At 42.8% G+C, this 22,549-nt stretch overlaps 1 protein-coding gene across 1 annotated transcript in view; it reads left to right on the top strand.

The window, feature by feature from the left end:
• METTL16 (methyltransferase like 16) overlaps window positions 1-14,810 on the top strand; it is a 79,742-nt gene extending 64,932 nt beyond the window's left edge. The window contains exons 8-10 of the mRNA XM_032320789.1: window positions 479-568; window positions 12,990-13,163; window positions 13,291-14,810. Of these exons, the coding sequence (XP_032176680.1) occupies window positions 479-568; window positions 12,990-13,163; window positions 13,291-13,917 (891 nt within the window). The 3' untranslated portion in view covers window positions 13,918-14,810. The remainder of the gene's footprint in view (window positions 1-478; window positions 569-12,989; window positions 13,164-13,290) is intronic.
• The last annotated feature ends 7,739 nt before the right edge of the window (window positions 14,811-22,549 follow it).

Consider the following 22,549-nt stretch of genomic DNA (forward strand, 5'->3'; position numbering starts at 1 on the left):
TTCTGGTTTCTTTCAGACATTTTTCCTGTCACACTTTTTCTTTGTTAAAATTCTAACAGCCACAAAGTAGTTTTATTTTCGCCCTAAAATTTGATAGACAAAATATCGACTACACAGCTTTATCTAGCTAAGCTTTGGTGGCTCTTTTTCCAAAAAGAAAAGAAAAGGGGAAAAAAAAAAACCATTTGAACCATTTACCAGTGGTTCTTTGAAGAGCTATGTTATTTTGGATGTTTTGAATATTTGGACCTTCAAACCAGAACTCTAAATTCTAATATTTTGGGAGAGGATAAAAACCCACATCTTTGTTGAAAGATAATTTATTAATTATTAGACAGCTATGCATAACTGTTTTGGGATAGTAGTGTTATGTTAACTGATAAAAAGGAAAACAAAGAAATAATTAGCATGAGGCAGCAACACAGAACATTGCTAGAATTACTTCAGTTTAATGAGATGCCATGTTTGTTGGTTTCAGGTTCCTAAAGTCACCTACACCGAATTCTGTCAAGGTCGGACAATGAGATGGGCTTTAGCTTGGAGTTTTTATGATGATGTTACAGTACCAGTAAGTAGAGATTTTGCTTTAGCTTCTCGGAATGCCAGCACATGGTGGGCTATAGTAGGTCAGAAATGAACTAAATCTGTATTGCCTCGGTTTCCCTGAAGTTTTCGGAATGGGAAGTGGTTGTGAAACAAGACACAGTCCTGGAAGGCTGACTGTGGTGACCATGGAGCCTTTCTTTGGGTTTGTACAACACAGTGATTCTTTCTCAGCAGACATAAGTGAATTAGAAAACGTGTTTTTAAGGAATTAAAAATTCTGGTAATATAACCTATAGAAACACCTTGTGGGTATAATTATTCTGTTGGATATTCCTTAAGAATTAAAATTGAAATCTGTTTATTTTCCTTTACTATTGATGCTTTCGTAGAGTAGCTATCTTTGGGGTTATTGGTGAATACAGAAATTGCTATTTGGGGTTGTAGGCTTTTGATGCGTAACACTTAGGGATCATTCCAGTAAAAGGTTCTGTGTTAGCTTTAAAATTACCACTAGAATATTGGTGAGTTTTGAAGCTGGGTGGTAGGTCACTTTTCTAGTCTCTCTGTTTTGTATATGCTTAAGCTTGAACATTATTGGGAATAGAATGTTTTTGTTTTTATTTATTTATTTATTTGACTGAGAGAGAGAGAGATATCAAGATCACAAGTAGGCAGAGAGGCAGGCAGGGTGTGGGGGGAAGCAGGCTCCCTCTTGAGCAGAGAGCCCAATGTGGGGCTCGATCCCAGGATCCTGAGATCATGACCTGAGCTGAAGGCAGAGGCTTAACCCACTGAGCCACCCAGGTGTTCCGGTGCCCTGAATATTTTTGTTTTTAAAGATTTTATTTATTTTGAGAGGGGGAAAGAGAGGGAGCACAAACAGGAGGGGAGGGGCAGACAGAGAGGGAGAAGCAGACTCCCTCCTGAGCAGGGAGCTCGATGTGGGGCTCTATCCCAGGGTCCTGGACTCATGACGGGAGCCAAAGGCAGAGACGCTTAACTACTCAGCCACCCAGGCGTCCCTGGAATAGATTGTTGTAAACAAATAATTTGTTCCACAAACTTCTCTTTGTCCTCTGTGTTATCATATGTAAAGGAAAAATACTTCTGAACTGGTTAGACTGAATAATTTTACTGGCCTGTACTAAGAGGTGGTAATAGAATAGCATCTGTTTGTTCTCATAGTTCATTCACAGAATGATGGACCTTGTTGCCTGGAGCCTCCCATCTTAAGTTTATGCAAAGATTGCTCAGTACTCTCCTTCTTCCCATAGTATTTGTGGAGACCTGGTGCCTGGTACCTGGTCCCTCAGGTTTCTGATCCCCTGTCTGTACAGTATGCTTGTTCTGGGTGCTCAACTCCCAAAGGCTTCGATGCACTTGGTCTTTCAAGGCATCCTAAATGTTGCAGTGTCTGTGAGCCTCTAACCCTTCCTTCACTGCAGAGGAATAGGGACATGTGCAGAACTACAAGGAGACAATTTGCAGGTATTTCTGAATACATGGGCTCACATTTAAAACAGCCTGTCCTTTCTGGATTCTGCTATTAAGTGTGCTGCTGGTTGAAATAAGTCTCCCAGGGGCACCTGGGTGGCTCAGGTCATAATCCCAGGGTCCTGGGATCAAGCTCTGCATCAGACTCCTTGCTCATCAGGGAGTCTGCTTCTCCCTCTGTCTGCCGCTGCTCCAGCTTGTGCTCGCTCACTTGCTCTCTGACAAATAAATAAAATCCTTTAAAAAAGAGAGAGAGAGAGAAATCTCCCAGTCAAGTTTGAATGACCTATCGTGGAAGTCTAGCCCCACCTCTGAACAATGCAGTAGGGAAACTAGAGATTAGTGTTTGAAATATTTACTGTTTTAAAAGATGGTTCTAATTTTTTTTAATCTCTCTATAGGATTATCCTTTCTGTCATTTTCTAGAATATTGGGGCTTTCACACCAAATTGTTAAAATCAGTAGTAATGCTTTACGTTATCCCTGTGTAAACACTGGGTCATCCCTGTGCAGATACTAGCAGCTGCAGGAAAGTGAAACTGTGCCTGTTCCCACATTTGTTGGCACTACAGGTAGAAGAGCTTATAATGGGCTCTGGCACTTTCCATGTCATCTCAGGGTCCAGAGTCACCTTTGCCCTCTTGGATTAGTAGCTGTTTCAGATCAAAATATCAAAATATCAAAAGGCACTATGTTTCTGTGTTAGCAGAATCAGTTTATTTTGAAAATGAACCTTCTCCCTCCTTGTCTTTTAGGTCATCCTTGAGCCCTATTCGTAGTTTCAGCCATCAAAGAATGCCTCTTGCAAAGGTTTCTGCCATGCCAGAGTACTGCCTCCCCACTGCTGCCATCAGCCCAAAACTGTTAATAATATGTTCCCAAGTGTTCCACTGGGTGCACTCAAACTGCTACAGGGAAAATGGCAATTTCTGATTTGCAGTAACCCAGCAACAGTTTCTCAGCACTGGTTCCCTTGATCAGCAGCTGCTTTCCCAGGTGTAGTCCCACGGCGCTCCTGAGGTTTTCAGTGGGCTGTCCTCTTGGTTCTCCTTCCTTTCACCTGGACCACTCCCCACCCCTTGCTTTTTTAAATGCTCACCTGACTTCCCCCGCAGCCCTTGCTCCCTTTAGGGATGGAGAGATAAGAGGATGCTGCTTTCAGTGGGAGGAAGCCAAGGAATAGAGCTAGTAAAGTAGAAATATTGACCTACTTCCCCACCCCACCCCCACTCCTGCCTTTTTAGGGTAAATGTGCAAGTTACTATGGCAACTTCTGTTTTCACTTATCTCAAGCCCACTGACTCTGTTCTGTTAGTGCTGAATGCTAAAAAAAATTCTGATTCAGGTGCCTACAGTAAGTCCATTGCTCATGTCTCGATTTATTTTAGCAACAAAAAGATGAGTCCTAGTGTTGGTAGAATTTTTGTACAATCAATCCTGACTGATGATGAGTATAAGGAAGTGTATTGTGAGGACTGTTCTTTACAAATTTAACATGCCACTGAGAATGCCTCTTTGTCCCAGCTTCTCCTCTGATTGCTCAACGTGTTATTTTAGCTTTGCTTTGCTTTCAGAAGTTTAACGCTTGTCAAACTAAGAGGGAAAAATAGTGTGGCCCCAGTAAAGTTGTGCACTCTTGGTATGAGCATTGCCCTGGAACTCTGGTTTTAAAAAAATTATCGCCCTGTGTTCAAGACATTTCTTTTAAGCCTGGAGACTTTCCTGTCTAGGGAGTAAAATTAGAGGGCTTTTGGAAATCAGATGGAGGGAAGGGGTCATATTAATCAGGTAACCTTGTTAGTGTCAGAGCTAGGGTCTCCTGGCAATATTTTCCTTACTACTACATAGGTATTCACACTGGTTCTAGAAAGATTAGGGATTCTGTATCTGGTGCCACAGGGGGTTGGCAGCTGGGGGCAGATGTCAGATTGGTAATTCAGGCCTTTCCCTCCTTTTAATCAGAGCTGATCTGCTTGCATTGATATTATGTATTGAAAGGATTCTGTTGTTAAATGGTTTGAAAACCAGTACCATACCAGGCTATACCATAGGCTGTAAAACAGAAACAATGTATCTTTTTTTTTTTTTTTTTAAAGATTTTATTTATTTATTTGACAGAGAGAAATCACAAGTAGATGGAGAGGCAGGCAGAGAGAGAGAGGGAAGCAGGCTCCCTGCTGAGCAGAGAGCCCGATGCGGGACTCGATCCCAGGACCCTGAGATCATGACCTGAGCCGAAGGCAGCGGCTTAACCCACTGAGCCACCCAGGCGCCCCGTGTATCTTTTTTTTTTTAAAGATTTTATTTATTTATTTGACAGAGAGAAAGAGATCACAAGTAGTCAGAGAGGCAGGCAGAGAGAGAAGGGAGAAGCAGGCTCCCCGCTGAGCAGAGCAGAGCGCCCCATGCGGGGCTCGATCCCAGGACTCTGAGATCATGACCTGAGCCAAAGTCAGAGGCTTAACCCAACTGAGCACACCCCAGGTGCAGTGTGTCTTATTAAGGATGACCTTCATTGTGATAATACCAAAGAAAGAAGACACCATTTTCTGTCCTTAACAATGGCAAGTTTTATGGGTGAGAAACACACACAAGCATTGCTCCGAAATTACATCTTAGCAAATGCTGAAATGAATGGTTGGGAGTTAGGGAGTTCCCAAAACAAAAGCAGTTCTGGCTGGCCTAGTTAGAGCTGACTTCATGGAGGAGTTGTCAATATCTGACGGGTGCTCAGTAAGTTTTCTTCGAATCCAAAGGAAATGGTGTAGGATTTGTACTAAGGTGCAGCATTGTAAACAGGACATTAATAGAGCTAATAGAATTGAAGCCCTATGGGTAGTCTTTGTTATTTGAATGCATCACACAGGTTAATGTCGTTTTTATTTAAACCTGACAACAATCAAGTAAAAGTAGATGGTATTATCCCCACTTTCTAGATGAGGAAACAGGGGGCTCTAAGAAGTCAGGCTGGTCCTGCTCCATGTGTCATTATAATTTATTATTCTGTTCTATGTCTCTTTTAACATAGGAACTATATATGTACAGTTCAGACCACCATGACTGGCTGGCTCATCAGAAGAGCATGCAACTCTTGGTCAAGGGGTCATGAGTTTGAGCCCCTCGGTGGGTGTAGTGATTACTTTGAAAAGAAAGAGAAAGTATTTATTCATTTATGTATCTATCTATCTAGCTGGGGGTAGGCGAGAAGGGTAGAGGAACAGAGGGAGAGAGAGAATCTTTTTTTTTTTTAAGATTTTATTTATTTGACAGATCACAAGTAGGCAGAGAGGCAGGCGGGAGGGGGGGGAGTAGGCTCCCTGCTGAGCCGAGAGCCAGATTCACGGCTTGATCCCAGGACCCTGGGATCATGACCTAAGCCAAAGGCAGAGGCTTTAATCCACTGAGCCACCCAGGTGCCACTGCGAGAGAGAATCTTAAGCAGGCTCCACACCCAGTGCAGAGCCTGACCCAGGACCTGATCCACAACTCTGAGATCATGACCTGAGCCAAAATCAAGAGTCAGTTGCTTAACCAACTGAGCCACTTAGGTGGCCCCCCAAAAATCTTAGAAACAATAAATAAACCACCCCTTCTTAGATAACATTCTACATAGACTTTTCTCCCCCTTGCTTTTTTTTTTTTTTAATTGACATATAATGTATTATTTGTTTCAGGGGTACAGGTCTGTGATTCATCAGTCATAACAATTCACAGCATTCACCACAGCACATAGCCTCCCCAGTGTCTATCATCCAGTTACCCCATCCCTCCCACCCACCACCCCTCCAGCAACCCTCAGGTTTTTTTCCGGAGATGAAGAGTTTCTTATGGATTGGCTCCCTCCCTGGTCCCATCTTATTTCACTTCCTCCCCCCATGACCCCCCGCCCTGTCTCAGATTCCTCATATCGGAGAGATCATATGATAATTGTCTTTCTCCAACTGACTTATTTCACTTAGCATAATACCCTCTAGTTCCATCCATGTCATTGCAAATGGCAAGATTTGGAGTTTGTTTGTTTGTTTTTTAAGATTTTATTTATTTGTTTGACAGAGGGAAATCACAAGTAGACTGAGAGGCAGGCAGAGAGAGAGAGGGAAGCAGGCTCCCTGCTGATCAGAGAGCCCGATGCGGGACTCGACCCCAGGACCCTGAGATCATGACCTGAGCCGAAGGCAGCGGCTTAACCCACTGAGCCAGCCAGGCGCCCAAAATTTTGGGTTTTTTGATGGCTGCATAGTATTCAATTTTATTTGTGTATATAATTTATTTATATATGATTTATATTTTAATATATTAATATTATATAATAAAATATACTATTATATATACATATACACATACATATATACATATACACACACATACATATATACATACACACACACATATATATATATATATATATATATATGTATCAAGAGGCACAAGCTCTTTCGGGTGCTTAGCTGGCTCAGAGCATGTGACTCTTGATCTTGAGTTCGAGCCCCACACTGGGTTTAGAGATTACTTAAAATCATTTTTTAAAAAGTCCCAGCACGCCTGAGTGGCTCTGTCGGTTAAGTAATCTGCCTTCGGCTCAGGTCACGATCCCCGGGTCCTGGAATCAAGTCCTGCATCAGGCTCCTTGCTCAGAGGGGAGCCTGCTTCTCCCTCTGCCTCCCTCTTCCTCTGCCTCCCTCTCCCTTTGCTTATGTGCTTGATCACTCTGTGACAAATAAATAAAATCTTTTTAAAAAAATGATTTTAAAAAAAGTCATGGGGTGCCTGGATGGCTCAGTTAGCCTTAGGCTCAGGTTGTGATCCCAGTGTCCTGGGATCAAGCACCAGTCAGACTCCCTGCTGGGCGTGGAGCCTGCTTCTCCCTCAACCTCTGCACCTCCCCCTGCTCTCTCTCTCAATAAATAAAATTTTCAAAAAATAGTAACAAAAAGGAGTCACATGCTCTATTAACTCAGCCAGCCAGCCAGGTGCTCCGATTTCAGGACATTTTAAAAAGGAACCTGTCAGATTAAGGTAGTAATAGATAAATCTACTGAACTGTTTGTTAATAAGGAAGTTACACCCTTAGACAACAGAGTATTCAATCCACTTCATGGCAGCAAAGCTGATAACACATTCAAATAAGGCATAGTTTGTAAGGTAGTCTGGCTGGCACACTCCCCATCTATATTCTAGTCAGGTGTCACTGTTGGCCCTTGGCTCTCTTTCTCCAGATTGTTAGAGCCTGTTCAGAATCACAGCTCCCAGGCATTGCGGCTTGTTTCCAGGCGTGGGGGAATCAGCCATTCAGAGTACAGCAGAATGGCAGGACTCCATTCCTGTGGCCAAGAGCAAGAGCACTCCTTTCCCCTCAAGACCATCCTGGAGGTTGGTATATCAAAACAAGGAGGCTGTGGCCACATGCTCTGCAGATTCTAGTGAATGACACCCTTCCTTTCCTGCAGAGCCTAGGGAGAACTTAATGATTTTGTGTATCTTGTGGCTTCTTTGGGAGGTTTTGCCCTAGCTCTAGTTAACAACAGAAGCATAATAGGCATTACATGGATCTGTGTCAAGTTGTACGTCATTTGGAAGTCTCTTGATTGATTGCACCACTGAGATCTAGAAATTAAAGTAAGAGCAGGATTTAAGAGATTTATAGACAGCCCTGCTAGGTAAAGCCTATTTTAAAATTTAAGAACTGTTTTTGTTCACTTATGGTTTCAATCTACTGTATTTTTAACGATGCAGCAAAGTAACACTTGAGGCCCATCTCCGTGTAGTTCAAAAGTTAGAAAGCCAGTATCCCCTATGGGCTTTAGAGTTCCTCACCAAACTTCTCTCACATTGTCCTTTCAGCTGCGGAATACAGAATATCTTCTAATCCAAAATCAGTTCTAAGTTCACCTTACAGTTCTGCACGTAAACTGGACTACCCCTTGTAAATAAGTGATTTTTGTTTTACACTTTAAAATGTTGAATTATTGGGGTGCCTGGGTGGCTTAGTCATTAAGCGTCTGCCTTCTGCCCAGGTCATGATCCCAGGGTCCTGGGATTGAATCCCACATCAGGCTCTTTGTTCAATAGAAAGCCTGTTCCTCCCTGTCCGTGTATTCCCTTTCTTGCTGTGTCTCTCTCTCTCTCTCTCTCTCTCTCTGTCAAATAAATAAAATGCTTAAAAGAAAAAAATGTTGAGTTTTTTTATCTTATCTTGGCCTGCTTTAAAGTACCTTATGATACAAGTTTGAGTATAGTATAGTATAGTATAGTATAGCACTCTTTGTTTAAAATATTTGTGGTTCTGGGCACCTGGGTGGCTCAGTCAGTTAAGCGTCTGCCTTTGCTTGGGTCTTGTTCCCAGAGTCCCAGTATCAAGTCCCACATTGTGGGGGGGGGTTGTCCCTGCTCAGCAGGGTGTCTGCTTCTCCCTCTGCCCTTCACCCTGCTCATGGTCTCTCTCTCTCTCAAATAAGTAAATAAAATATTTTTTGAAAAATACTTGTGGTTTGAGATCATAAGCATATTTGCAAAGTTCATCTCAATTGGAAGAAAACAGCTTCTGTACTAGTGTTCTGTACTAGTGGTAGGTTATAAAATTACCTGCTACTAGAGACCTGTGGGGTTGAATTTAACTATTAATTTCTCAAGGCCTGCTCCTGTATTTTACTCTGGCCCTGCCTACTAAGAAATTTCAGTACAAACACAAGGGGTAAAGGAATGTTTGCTGTAAGCCAAGCTTATGTTAAACTTCAGTCATTTAAAAACTTTGAGAATTTGGGGGGCGTCATGGGTGGCTCAGTCAGTTAAGCATTTGACTCTTGATTTCGGCTCAAGTCATGATCTCAGGGGTCATGGGATCAAACCCCATATTGGGGCATCACACTCAGCAGGGAGTCTGCTTCTCCCTCTTCTTCCTTTCCTTCTGCCTCTTCCCCTGCTCATGGGTGCATTCTCTCTCTCAAATACATGGGTAAATCTTCTTTAAAATGTTTGAAAAACTGAGAATCCCAGGATGCCTGGGAGGTTTAGTCTTTTAAGTGTCAGCCTTCAGCTCAGGTCATGATCCAGGGTCCTTGGATTGAGTCCTGCATCAGGCTCCCTGCCTCTGCTTGCTGTTCCCCCTGCTTGTGCATTCTCTCCTTTCTCACTCTGACAAATAAATAAAATCTTAAAAAAAAAAAAAATACAGTGAAAATACAGTGAAAAATAAAAGAATTTCTAGAGTATGAATTATCTGTCTCTTAAGTGCCTAGTTTCTATAATAGAATAAAACTAAAACAGTCCTGTGACTGTGTATATGTACATGTGTATTTTTTTTTCTTTTTTTTTTTAAGATTTTATTTATTTATTTGACAGAGAGAAATCACAAGTAGATGGAGAGGCAGGCAGAGAGAGAGAGAGAGGGAAGCAGGCTCCCTGCTGAGCAGAGAGCCCGACGCGGGACTCGATCCCAGGACCCTGAGATCATGACCTGAGCTGAAGGCAGCGGCTTAACCCACTGAGCCACCCAAGCGCCCCAGTACATGTGTATTAAAGCAGTTCACTAAAGGGGTTCCTGAGTGCCTCATTCAGTTGAATGTCTGACTCTTGATTTTGGCTCATGATCATGGGATGGAGCCTGACTGACTCTGTGCTCAGCAGGGAGTCTGCTTGAGATTCTCTCCCTCTGCCCCTCTCCCTGTGTTCGCATGCATGTGATCTCCATCTCCCTCTCAAATATATATATGTAAATCTTTAAAGCAGTTCACTAGAAGTATTTGAAGTACCAGATTTATTTTTTGGCCATTATATATGAAAAAGTGGGGCCACAGTGCCAGGTAAAGGACCTGTTTTTGAGATACAGAAGCTTTCATTTTCACCCTGGGGTCATAGGGTAATAAGTTGTCTATTTTGTTATTTCTGACTCCCTCAGAAGTTGGAAATTGGATCCCTAATAGCGCTCTTATTAGGTTCATTGAGGATGCATTTCTCTCCTGTAAGTTCTAGAAATGATGAGTCCTTTTTTTCTTTTGGAGAAAGACTGTTGGAGGCCACAGAGATTGAGGAACAGCAGCATCTTCACTTTGTTCATTGGAATTTAAACACAATGATTATCATCTCTGTCAGAAGAGATATGAGGTGCTATTTTTTCAGCCTTATTTCTTGGTGATCTTTGGTGTTTGGCCAAGTGGGCTGTCCGGTATGATCCTGGTACAGTGATCTGTCCGTAGTAACATCTTTGGATATTGGGAAGTGGGGTGGGGAATCTGGTTCTCATTCCCCAGCTCCCTCCTACACACCACTAACTTACTTCCTCCCCAGCTTAATAATCACATCTTAAGCTTCTTAGTGAAAAGTGTTAGACTCTAAGTAGACTGTAGAAATTATCTTATGCTAGGTGATTGAGTAATAACAGTACTTCTGTGTTAATATCAATATGAATTTGTCTCATCTTGTCTGAAACATTATTTGAATAAGTTCAGACTCAGAGCTTGGAGTCTATGATTTATTTTTCAAGAGCAGGTTCTTAGTCATATATAAACCCTTTGTTTTTTGTTTTTTATTTTTTCTTTCTTTCCTTCTTTTTCTCCTTTAAAGATTCTATTTATTTCTTTGATAGAGAAGAGCTTGCATGAAAGCACACAAGTAGAGGAGAGGGGCAAAGTCAGAGGGAGAGGAAGAAGCATACTCACTGCTGAGCAGCAATGAGGGGCTGGATCCCAGGAAGCTGGGATCATGACCTAAGCCAAAGGCAGACGCTTAACCAACTGAGCCACTCAGGCACCCTGCCTTTTCTTCTAAGCTTGTTTTCTAGTGTTCTTTAATTTCCTTTTTTAATTTTAATTTTTTAATTTATTTTTAAGATTTTATTTATTTATTTGATAGAAAGAGTGAAAGGATAAGCAGGGGGAGTGGCAGGCAGAGAGAGAAGAAGCAAGCTACCTGCTAAGCAAGGAGCCTGATCTCAGGACCCTGGGATCATGACCTGAGCCAAAGGCAGGCACTTAACCAACCAAGCCACCCAGGTGTCCCTGTTTTTATTTTTTTAGTTGATAGCTGGTATAAAGGGAAAATATAGATTATTTCATAGAAATATGATCTAGAAGTTTTCTAGCATAGAAAAAAACTGGCTGTTTTGTTGTGTATTTATATGATGTGGAGTTGCTGGTTAAGTGTGTACAAGGCCTCCCCCAGTAAGTGGATGTGACTCTGTGTGCCTACGCATTTGTTCGGTTAGTGTTTCTAGGTGGATTTGCAGTGACATCACCACTATGGGGCTGCTTTTTGCAGGAAATGGTCTTCGTAGCTGACTAAGGTGTTCTCTCTTTATGAGCCTTCTCCTTATAATCCTTACCTGCTCATCTTGACCCTAACCATTAGAATTATCTTGATTTTTTAAAGTTTTAACCTACTGAGCCACCCAGGTGCCCCAATTTTTTAAAGTTTTGATAAATTTTGCCAACAGGTACAGGTCTGTCTCTTAAAATGTTCATGATATATCTGTTCTTAGCTAAGAGTCACTAAAAAATCGGTGAACTTTTACTTTAGAGAAATTAGTTTTAAATACAGCAATGTCATTTAGTTTTTTAAATGGAACTTGACTCCCTCTAGTGGGTAGAGTATAGTTCACTTCCTAAGCTTAAAATTGAAAGATGACAGTCTTTTCTTTTCTTTCTTTTTTTTTTCTTTTTTTTAATTTGACAGAGATCCTAAGTAAGCAGGGAGGCAGGCAGAGAGAGAGGAGAAAACAGGCTCCCCGCCAAGCAGAGAGCCTGATGCGGGGCTCGATCCCAGGATCCTGGGATCATGACCTGAGCCGAAGGCAGAGGCTTTAACCCACTGAGCCACCCAGGTGCCCATGAAAGATGACAGTCTTGAATTATGTGGAACTAGTTTTAAAATCCACTCTTCTTTTCACTACTCGTATCTCCTCTTCCAGCAGAGAGGCAGTGCTCAGCTAGCTGTTGGTTTGGTCCTAACCTTAACCAAGGTGCAGCAGGCCTCCTGCTCTGCCCATTTGATCCTAGTGGCCCTGGACTTTCCTCACATATGATCTCACAGGCTGTGGCTAACCAGCTGCTTTCCTTCAGGCCTCAACAAGTATCAACTTAGACTACACCATGCAGTTCTTTTTCTTTCTTTTCTTTTTTTCAAAAGATTATTATTTATTTATTTGAGAGAGAGCTTGAGCAGGAGGAGGGGCAGAGGGAGAAGTAGACTCCCCGCTGAGCAGGGATCCCGACTTGGGGCTCTATCCCAGGACCCCTGGGTTAGGATCCAAGCAGAAGGCAGATGCTCAATGGCCTGAGCCACCCTGGTGCCTCTAAACCATGTAGTTCTTTAGAGAAGAGAACTCAGTGCCCCCAGGGCCTTTGAAATAAATATTTGTACAGGCATGTGGTGGGCACAACATGTAGATTAAGGACATTTAGTAATTGGGGGGTAGTATATACGGATAGCCCATGGAAAAGAACCTGGGTTTGGGGTTCGGTTCTAACTTTCCAAATTACTAGCTATGTGACCTTGAGCTGGTTACATATCTTTGTATCTTAGTTTTCCTTTCTATAAAATGAAGAGGTGATCAGTCTATTTGGCATAGTTGTTTTAGTATTAAAATTAAACATGCAAAGGCCTTTCTTTGTGTTTTTAGTGCTCTGTGTTTTGTTTTGTTTTGTTTTGTTTTTAAAGATTTTATTTATTTATTTGACAGAGAGAGATCACAAGTAGGTAGAGAGGCAGGCAGAGAGAGAGAGGAGGAAGCAGGCTCCCTGCTGAGCAGAGAGCTCGATGCGGAACTCAATCCCAGAACCCTGAGATCATGACCTGAGCCGAAGGCACCGGCTTAACCCACTGAGCCACCCAGGCGCCTGTGCTCTGTTTTGTAGTTGAAGTCATGGAAATGTTCCTAGTCGAGTTTATTATAATGCATAGGATTTGATTATTTGGATAACTTTCCCTTCTTCCCCCATCCCTTCTTTTTCTTTTAGTCACCACCCAGTAAGCGAAGAAAATTAGAGAAGTCAAGGAAACCCATTACGTTCATAGTGTTGGAGTCTGTGATGAAAGAATTGTCCCTCAAAGCATCATCTCTGGGGTCAGAGGCAGTGGAAGGCATAGTAGTGGTGACAGCATGGATTGAAAAAATCCTCACCGACCTGAAGGTACCTGGTTAAGCACATTGAAGAATCTTACAACAATCTCTTTTTTCCTTACTCCTCTTTTTTGTTTTTTTTAAAGGAGTTAAGACAAAAGTGATTTCCTCTAAAATTATGTTCTTCCTCCAAATAGGTCCAGCATAAACGAGTTCCCTGTGGAAAGGAAGAAGTTAGCCTTTTCCTAACAGCAATAGAAAACTCCTGGATTCATTTAAGGAGAAAGAAAAGAGAACGAGTGAGACAATTGAGAGAAGTTCCCCGAGCTCCTGAGGATGTCATCCAAGCCTTGGAGGAGAAAAAGTCCACCACCCCCAAAGAGTCGGGTAGTGGCCAAGATTTGGCCCAGGGCCCCCAGGAGAGTGTCCCATGCGAGCCCGCCACACAGGAAGGCGAGTCTGCCACTGTTGAGGGCCATTGCTCAAACCAGGATTCACTTCCCCAAGAAGAAAACCCAGAACACATGGAGGATGAAAGGAGTGAGGAGAAGGGAGGGATGGAGGTTTTGGAGAGTTGTAAAGGCTCTAGCAATGGAGCCCAGGACCGAGAGGCTTCTGAGCAGTTCAGCAGTCCAGTGTCTGAAAAAGGGAGCCATCTCCAAGGAGTGGCTGGACATTACCTATTCAAGTGTTTGATAAATGTGAAGAAGGAAGTGGATGATGCTTTAGTTGAAATGCATTGGGTTGAGGGCCAGAACAGGGATTTGATGAACCAGCTTTGTACTTATATCCGTAACCAGATTTTCAGACTTGTTGCTAGTTAACTGCTTGCACAATTGGGTAAGTTTCTATAAAGTAGCCTGCTTCAGGGTGGCAAGAGGCATTCATTCCACCATAGGCCCACTGATAACATTATGTGCAATTAACTTCAAAAAAAAAAAATAAATTCATCTATTTTAAAACACTCCCACCCCCCCCCTTTTTAAAGTTATTGGGCATTAGTATCATGTTCATGAGGAAAAATTGTTACCAGTATCAACAAAAAGCGATCAGTAAAATCAGGAGGTATTTAAACCTGACTTAAGCTGACCACCTTAGCTTTAGGCTGAGGCTGAAAGGACTGTTTTTGGAGTCTGGTCTGGGTCCGAACTACAGAGCGTCTCGCTGTGTCAGCCCTAGTTACTTCATGAGGGGGGGTGGCTTTCTCTTTCTCTGAATGGAGGCAGTACACCGGACAGATAGGCCCTGTGCCCTCTTCTAGAGTCACCCGCAAGACACCTGGGTACATAGTTGAGTACCCCTGCATCAGTCATAAGAAAGGACCTGGCTTAATGGTAGGTGGTGAACAGTCAGGGAGAGAAAGCTTAGTAATGCTAGGAAGAAGGGCTGACCTGGAGGGCACCTGGAAACGTCATTTCCTGACTTAACGTCTGTTTTGAGATAAAACAGAGTTAGGTGAGCAAAACTCCCTGTGTTGTGACTGAGACACAATGAAGTGAAGCCATACCCCGCCCTACCTCCAAACTATTTGAAAGTACTGTTCTGTAGCGGGTTTACTGATGTGTGATTTTTTTTCTTTTGATATTTGAAGTGGAACTTTGTTTTATTTTTAATATAAAAGTATTCAGAATTGAAATCTGTCTGTCCTGTTTGAATCCTGGTATTGAGGGTTGTATTTTCATAGCTTGAACGGATAAATGACTGAGGGTAGAAATAAGAAGTGGAGCAAGATAGTTATGAGCAGTAGGTTGCTTAAGAAGGTCTCATCTATTGTCAGAGAAGTTATAGCTGATCAGTTGTTGCTTTTTGTGAGTTCCCTTGTAATCTCTTTGGTGCTTACCTGTTGGTACTAGAGAATTCTGAGGCCAGGGTGACCATGTTCTTAAAACATGTTTTTCATTGGAATGTCTCAGGGCTCAGCAGGAATGCTTCTGGAAAGGGGGTCTCTTTTTTTGTTCTCTTGGTCTCTAAGTTACCCTCTGCCGTGCTTAACTTTCATACCTTGATTGTGATTTTTTTTTTTTTAAGATTTTATTTATTTATTTGACAGAGATCACAAGTAGGCAGAGAGGCAGGCAGAGAGAGGGAGAGAGAGGACGAAGCAGGCTCCCCGCTGAGCAGAGAGCCCGATGCGGGACTCGATCCCAGGACCCTGAGATCATGACCTGAGCCGAAGGCAGCGGCTTAACCCACTGAACCACCCAGGCCCCCCCCCCTTGAGTGTGGTTTTATACCAGTGGTCTAAGGCTCTGTCTAGACTGAAGTACAGTGCCAGAGCCCCTTCCTGTCCACAGAGTAGATGGGGGCTGAGTAGTTAACCCATGCTTTTGAAAGGTGGCTGTTCGTTCTGGCAGAAAACTAATGAACTTGGCCTGTCTTGGCAGCACCTAGACCTGGCCCTCAGCAGAGATAAAAGAACTAAAAATAGGGCTGTATTATACTTCCCTCTGTCAGCAAAGACAGAGCTGCCCAGTAGAACATATTAACTAGCGTTCTTCACTAGAAGTCCAAGGACCGCAAAAGAATCCATATACCTCCTGCATTATTTCTGAGAGCTCTGTGAACACCCCTAGCCCCAGCCCTTCAGAAGAATCGCTGACAGGATGAGAAAACCAATACCCAGGGTCACACAGAGTAGTACGTGCTCATTAAAGATGTGGAAAATGAGAGTAGAAAACAGCAACCGGGTCACTCATCACAGTCTCATGACCATTATTGGTATTTCAGGATTTCCTTCTGGTGTCTCTTTCCATTGATAATGTGGGTGTGCAAGGATGTGCATTTGTGTACACGTGTGTATTTGATTTTATATTACACTTCATTTAATGTCTTATATTTTTCTCTGTTAAAACAGTATCATATTTATAGACACTCTCTGCCTGTTCAAAATGCATCTCAGACAGAGTAGTAATATTCGTTTAATGCTTGTACTGAAGGCTGCCTGGGAAGTGCTTTGTGTGACTGGAGGCACAGAAGATGGGTCTTGCATTCCTGTGTGTTTCAGTGGCCCAGGTTTAAGGCTCCTTGTCCTGGAGGAAGCTTTATAGGTGGTAAGCCCACGTTCAGTGGGCAAAAACCGGGTGACAAGGGATGCTTCCAACTAGAGCTGTGAGTGCCTCTTTGCACTGGGATGTCTTCATGTTCTTCTCAAGAAGAATAGTTTTTTCTATCTAACAAGAGAGCATAGAACACATTTTTAAAAGACATCCAGAAATTATTTTAATTATACATATATTGCATAACTGTGTGATGTGTGGTGGCATATACCTCTGGTATAAGGGAAAAGGGATTTTTTTTTCTTTTTCTTTTTTTTTAAATATTTTGTTTATTTGCCACAGAGAGAGCACAAGCAGGAGGAACAGCAGAGAGAGAGGGGGAAGCAGACTCCCTGCTAAGCAGGGAGACTGATGAGGGGCTCGATCTCAGAACCCTGAGATCATGACCTGAGCCAAAAGCAGCCACCCAGGCGCCCTGGAATTCTTTTTTCTTTAAAGAAATAGGTTATTGACCAATGTATCTTAAGGTTGAGTGATGCTTTTCCTAAGTTCCTAGAGGTCAGGTTCATGTTAATGGATTTTATGGACTTAAATCTTTGTGGTATTATCTTAGTTCTGTTCTGGTCCTGGCATTGGCTTCTAATCTCTTGGTAACTAAAGTAGAAACAGAAGCTGAACTTGTTTTCCAAGGCAGACCAAAGCTGCTTTTGTTCTTTGGAATCTGCTTTGCTTCTGGCAATTTGGTTCCTTCACCCCACATCCATGCCCTGCTGTTGACACACCAGAGCACACTGCTGCATGTCCTAGAAGGGTTGGTGTTGCTGTGGTGGAATTTCAGCTGATCTGAAGGGTTCATGTTGGTCTCTTAAAATTTTCGTATATATTTTTTGAAATAACGAAACCTCTCTTCTCTTGATGGAAATGATGTGAGCACACCAACGTCTAAGCTCCAACAGGTAATAAAACTAACTGCGAGATGTGAAAAGGATGCAAAAGCCTGTGGAAAATCAAAGGCCTCTTTAAAAGTAGGGAGTAGTAGTAGCAGCCCTTCATCTTACCTAAACCAAAGCATTTTCCTCTCTAGCCACACGGGGGCATCTTTGGAACTTCGATCAAGCACCTTAACTTCACTGCAGGAATGGATAAAATGTGTCCTTGGTATTTTCTTGAAACGTCCATTTGCTACCCAGATAATATTTTTTATGCAAACAAGTACATTTTCACATAAGTCAAATTTGCAAAATGAAAGTAGAAAGACTGGAAAACCTACCACCCCAAGGTCTTTATCTGGGCATAGTATTTCAGTCCTTTTCTGTTTCTTGATGGTCTCAGTTGACAGTACTTTCTTTTATTTCCATATGTCCTGCTACTCTAGAAGATATCCAGGTTGGGTCAGTCTTGGATTAACTTTTTTACATAGTTAATAGGGGTACAGGAGCAGGGGCTGTTTGGTTATCTTAAACAGTAGTTTTCCAGAAGTCGTGGGTTCCAGGAAGAGTTAATAGAATTCTAAGAAACCGTTTTTGCTGTTCTTCTGTCTTTAAATTCTTGTTTTGGTTTATCTGAGTGGTTGACTGGCATATATGTTGTTTACTTCAGAAGTTGGCACAGTTGGCTCTGTGTTGTGTACATGATGTAGGTGAGCTAGGCCTTGTTTCCCACAAGGGATGTTTCTCTGTAGAACATTAATATTACTGGGCGCCTGGGTGGCTCAGTGGGTTAAGCCGCTGCCTTCGGCTCAGGTCATGATCTCAGGGTCCTGGGATCAAGGCCCGCATCGGGCTCTCTGCTCAGCAGGGAGCCTGCTTCCCTCTCTCTCTCTGCCTGCCTCTCCATCTACTTGTGATTTCTCTCTGTCAAATAAATAAATAAAATCTTTAAAAAAAAAAAAAAGAACATTAATATTACTAACTCCGGGGTCTGTGTGGGTACAGGGAAAATTTCCATCTACCCTTATTATGGCACAGAGTGGACGTGATGAGGGGCCACCCAGCAGATCTATCTGCACATTAGGAGGGAGAAGGTCCAGTTTGGAAAACTAAGGAGGCCCTTGGAGAAGGAAGGTCTCAAAGGTGCAGCAGATTTGCAGCCAACAAAGAGGTGGCCCTAGAAAAGGGTGCCCAGGAGATTGGATTTGCTGAATGGGCACTAACCCCAGTAAAATGCAGAAGAGGTTTACCCCTGAGACTGAATTGGCGTTTGCCTCCTGGAGCAGAGCATGGATTGTCTTGAGCCTCCCTGAATGCTGCCCAGGACTGGGTGTTGGTGCCGGTGCCAGCACAGTACTTGAAAGCCCTCTGGGGTCCCACCCCGCAGGCAGCAGGGCCTCCTCACACACGTACCCAAGAGCTCCTGCTCTGCTCTGTGAAGACATTGAGATCCTCTGCTGTGACTCACCCAAATGACTAAAACAGCAGTTTATTTTTTTAATTACTGGTTGGAACAGCTAATGCTCCCTTTTAGAGCAGCTAATGCTGCCTTCTGGAGGTTGTGCTTTTACTGCAGGGGACTGTGTTGTGACTGAGTGAGGGCCTTGCACCTCTGAACACCCTTGGAGGTGTGGCCTATCTGCCTCTCAGTCCATGCAAACACATTAGGGATTTTAGGCTCTCCCCGGAGAAGTGGAGGGTCATGGGTGCTTGTGGTGAGTCAAGAAACTGAGATAAGAAGGCATGGACCAGAAACTGCTGCTGTACTTGGCAGAATTGGCTTGTATGTGATGTTCCCAAGAGGGCAGAGGATATTTGATCCCAGATGCTTCTCCAGCCCCCTAGGAGAATGAAAAGCAGAAAAGAGACTTTGCGTCATCAGACCTGGCTTTGTGTTCCGGTTCTACTCGCGGGGTAAGTCGGTTTCACTAAGCCTTGGTTGGCTTCCTCGTGCAAAAGATGAGGGATTCTTGCTTCGCAGAGTTGTAGCGGCAGTTAAGTGAGAGAAGTGCTAAGATGCCTGGAGGAGTGCATGAGCAGAGTGGTTTTCTCAACTTCTCATCTTCTTTGAGTTTTTCATTTGTGGTCAGAACACCTACTCCTGTCAGAAAGCCAGTAACTCAAGTGTGGAACTGCAGATGTAGGGTCCCACTTCTTGGCCAAGAACAAAACCCATACTTCCATGTACTGGAGTGACGAACAGGGAACCAAGTTGATTGCCTCCTGGAGCAGAGCGTGGGGTACAAGTTGATTGCCCATCTTCTACATAAATTGTATCATTTAGTAATCCAGCACAGTAGTGGGATGTCCCTCTGTGTGAGAGCTTTAGAAAATGGAAGCTCAGCTTAAGTGACTTGCTCTAAGGTTATCCACAGAGCTAAGTCAGAAATGGGGTTTGAACTCGGGTCCAGAAATCTGAGACAGGGGCCTTGTACCAAATCTCAAGATTTGTAGCAATTGCTACACTTAAATGGAAATGGACTTTCAGGCTCATTTGACCTACCTCTAGGGAGGGAGACTTCTATTATATGGCATACAGAAGAGAGAAAAAGTGTCTCAACCAGCTTCACTTCATTTAGCACTTTAAGGTAGTATTTTCAAGCCTGTGATCAATGAGCAAGATTTGATAAATGAAATTGCTTATAATTAGTTCTTAATTTGTGCTACCAAATCTTCATAGAATTTTGTATTTGGCAGCAGTGCAGATAATTAAGTAGTTAGTGAAACCACATAATAAAATGTCTAGTGCAAGCACATGTTGGATCAGAATCAATGTAAAATAACTAATAATTAGGTAATGACTCTTTGATAATACATAATTGTATAATAATGGGAGAAGGGTTTGACTTTTTTAATATTTTATTTGACAGCTCAAAATATTTCACTTACAGAATTGATGAGCTTTTTGATCTTACTAGAGAGTGTCACAATTGTCAGAAAAACAGCAAGTCATCTTCCCCAGGTAGGGTGAATGAACTCCTGTAAGTCAAGAGAAAAGAAGAGGCTGCCTGCCATCTGGTGGACCCATTCAGAGAGTGTGGCCCAAGATTCTAGAAACTAGAGCCAGGAAATTCCCAGCTAGGGGACTTGGCTGGCTTCAGCAGCCAGTCAGCCCCCAGGGAAATGGCAGCTTGTGCTACTGCTATCCAAAAGGAGAAGGCTCTGCAGAGAGCACTGTTGGAGCCAGACGGCTCCTGGGACAGCGGAGGAGGCATGGGCCCGCTCCTGTAGATTCTGTGATTCAAGAGATTGGATGTCTCTTGCTGGGAAAGGGGTTTCCCAGTCAGCCCTAGTATAGGATCCTTAACTCAGGTGTGTTTGTCCCAGGTTTCCTGCCTTTTGTTGGCACATGTGGGGCTTTCTGAACAAAACTCTAGCCTGTATTTCTCTGAAGTCTAGATGAGCACTAATAAGGACTTGATTCATTCACAGAGGGAAGTATTTCCTCATGCTCTGTATAGCAGGAGCCAGGCAAGAAGGGATGGAGCTCATGTTCTGACTAAAAGGGAGTAGCTTTTATTCAATTCCCGTTGGTTGTTGCCATGCAAAAATAGTGTTTCTGGGGTCTTCTGAATTTTTGCAAGAAGCAGAAATCCAGATTTATGAGAAATTTACTTAATTGTAAATCCCAACATCTAATTCAGTAGTCTGTAAAAACCTGGTAGACCATCAGTTTTGTGACCTCTTCACCACCAGGTGGTAGAACTGTCTAAATATTTGCTACCTTTGTTTCCCTAAAATTCCCATTTACCTCTTCTACTCGAGTTGGCTTGCTCTGTGCTTGCCTTCCTGACTTTTTTTTTTTTTTTGACAGGCAGAGATCACAAGTAGGCAGAAAGGCAGGCAGAGAGAGAGGAGGAAGCAGGTTCCCCGCTGAGCAGAGAGCCTGATGTAGGACTCGATCCCATGACCTGAGCCGAAGGCAGAGGATTCAACCACTGAGCCACCCAGGCGCCCGCCTGCCTGACTTTTTTATAGAGTCCTTCTCACCTCTTAGGAGAGAATCCCAAAGATTCCATCCAGGGTCCTTGTTTGCTTTTTGCTCCTCACACTTCTGGCTAACCACGTCCATTCCCATGACATCAGCTACTGTTTACCCACAGATTCATTGTTCCCAAATAATGGACCTTTCCTGAACATTCAACATCCACATACCTAACCACCTATTGGACATCTGCCCCAGGACCATGGCAATGTCAAACTCAACTTACTGTCTAAACCTACTTCTCTCCCATATTCTTAATCACCATCCATCAAACGGTCCAGATTAGGAATCTCTGTTCCTCTCTCTGCTTTACCACCAGGGACTAAAATCTGTCACGTTAGAAATATCTCCCCAGTTCAGCCCAGCATTTCCATCCAAACTGCCACTTCCTTAGTGCTCTTCCTCATCTCTCACCTGGACTGGAAGGGTCACCTGAACCATTTCTGGGGGACTTCACAGCTGAGTAGCAGAAAGAGATTTACATACGTTTGGTGGCAGGGAGGGAGATGAAGAAACCTATGTTGGGGGGTGAAGCAGGAGCACTTTCAGAAGAAGGACTCAGGTGGGAAGTAGATTCATAGCAACTTGTCACATTGGTTGGTATTAAGAGATATAAGGCCCTTCCTGAGAAAAGCACAGAACTCTTTTTCCCCTTTAACTTGTTTCATAGTTACAAAGGTAATGCTTTCTCATTATAAGAATTTAGAAAATAATGAATAAAAATGTATAATTCCATTATGCAAATGGAGTTACTTTATATTTTGTTAGTATTTTTATATGCATATATATTTTAAATAGCAAGTATGGGATCATATTGTATATGACTTTATATAATCTTTTTCATGTAGCAATATATTGTGATAACCTTCTCATTATAAAACTAATCTCTGTGTCAGAAAACCTGTAAAAAAAAAAAAGTTTGCCAGTAATCACACGGCCCAGAGACAACCACCACTAATATTTTGGTTTACTAATAACCTGTTTTCTTTACATGCGGTATTGTGTTACTTCAGTAAACCAGTTGTTCCTTGCTGGAAATTCTAGTTTTCTGGTTTTTACTGTTATAAGTAATGCTTTAGTGAGTATCTTTTTTTTTTTTTTTTTTTAAGATTTTATTTATTTATTTGGCAGAGAGAGATCACAAGCAGGCAGAGAGGCAGGCAGAGAGAGAGGAAGGGAAGCAGGCTCCCTGCCGAGCAGAGAGCCCCATGCGGGACTCGATCCCAGGACCCTGAGATCATGACCTGAGCCGAAGGCAGCGGCTTAACCCACTGAGCCACCCAGGTGCCCCTTAGTGAGTATCTTTGTATAAAAATCTTTTTATGTGTGTGTGAGGCACCTGGCTGACTCAGTAGAGCATGTGACTCTTGATCTCCAGGTCGTGAGTTGAAGCCCCATGTTAGGGATAGAGTTTACTTAAAAAGAAAATCGTACTGTGTTTTCTTACTGCTTTAGATCCTAAACTTACACAAGAATTACTGAAGCAGAGGAACATTCTTAAAGGTTCTTTGTGTATATTTGCCAGTTTGGTCACTAAAAAGGTTGT

Source organism: Mustela erminea, chromosome 18 (assembly GCF_009829155.1).
Source record: "Mustela erminea isolate mMusErm1 chromosome 18, mMusErm1.Pri, whole genome shotgun sequence".
NCBI classification, from domain to species: Eukaryota; Metazoa; Chordata; class Mammalia; order Carnivora; family Mustelidae; genus Mustela; species Mustela erminea.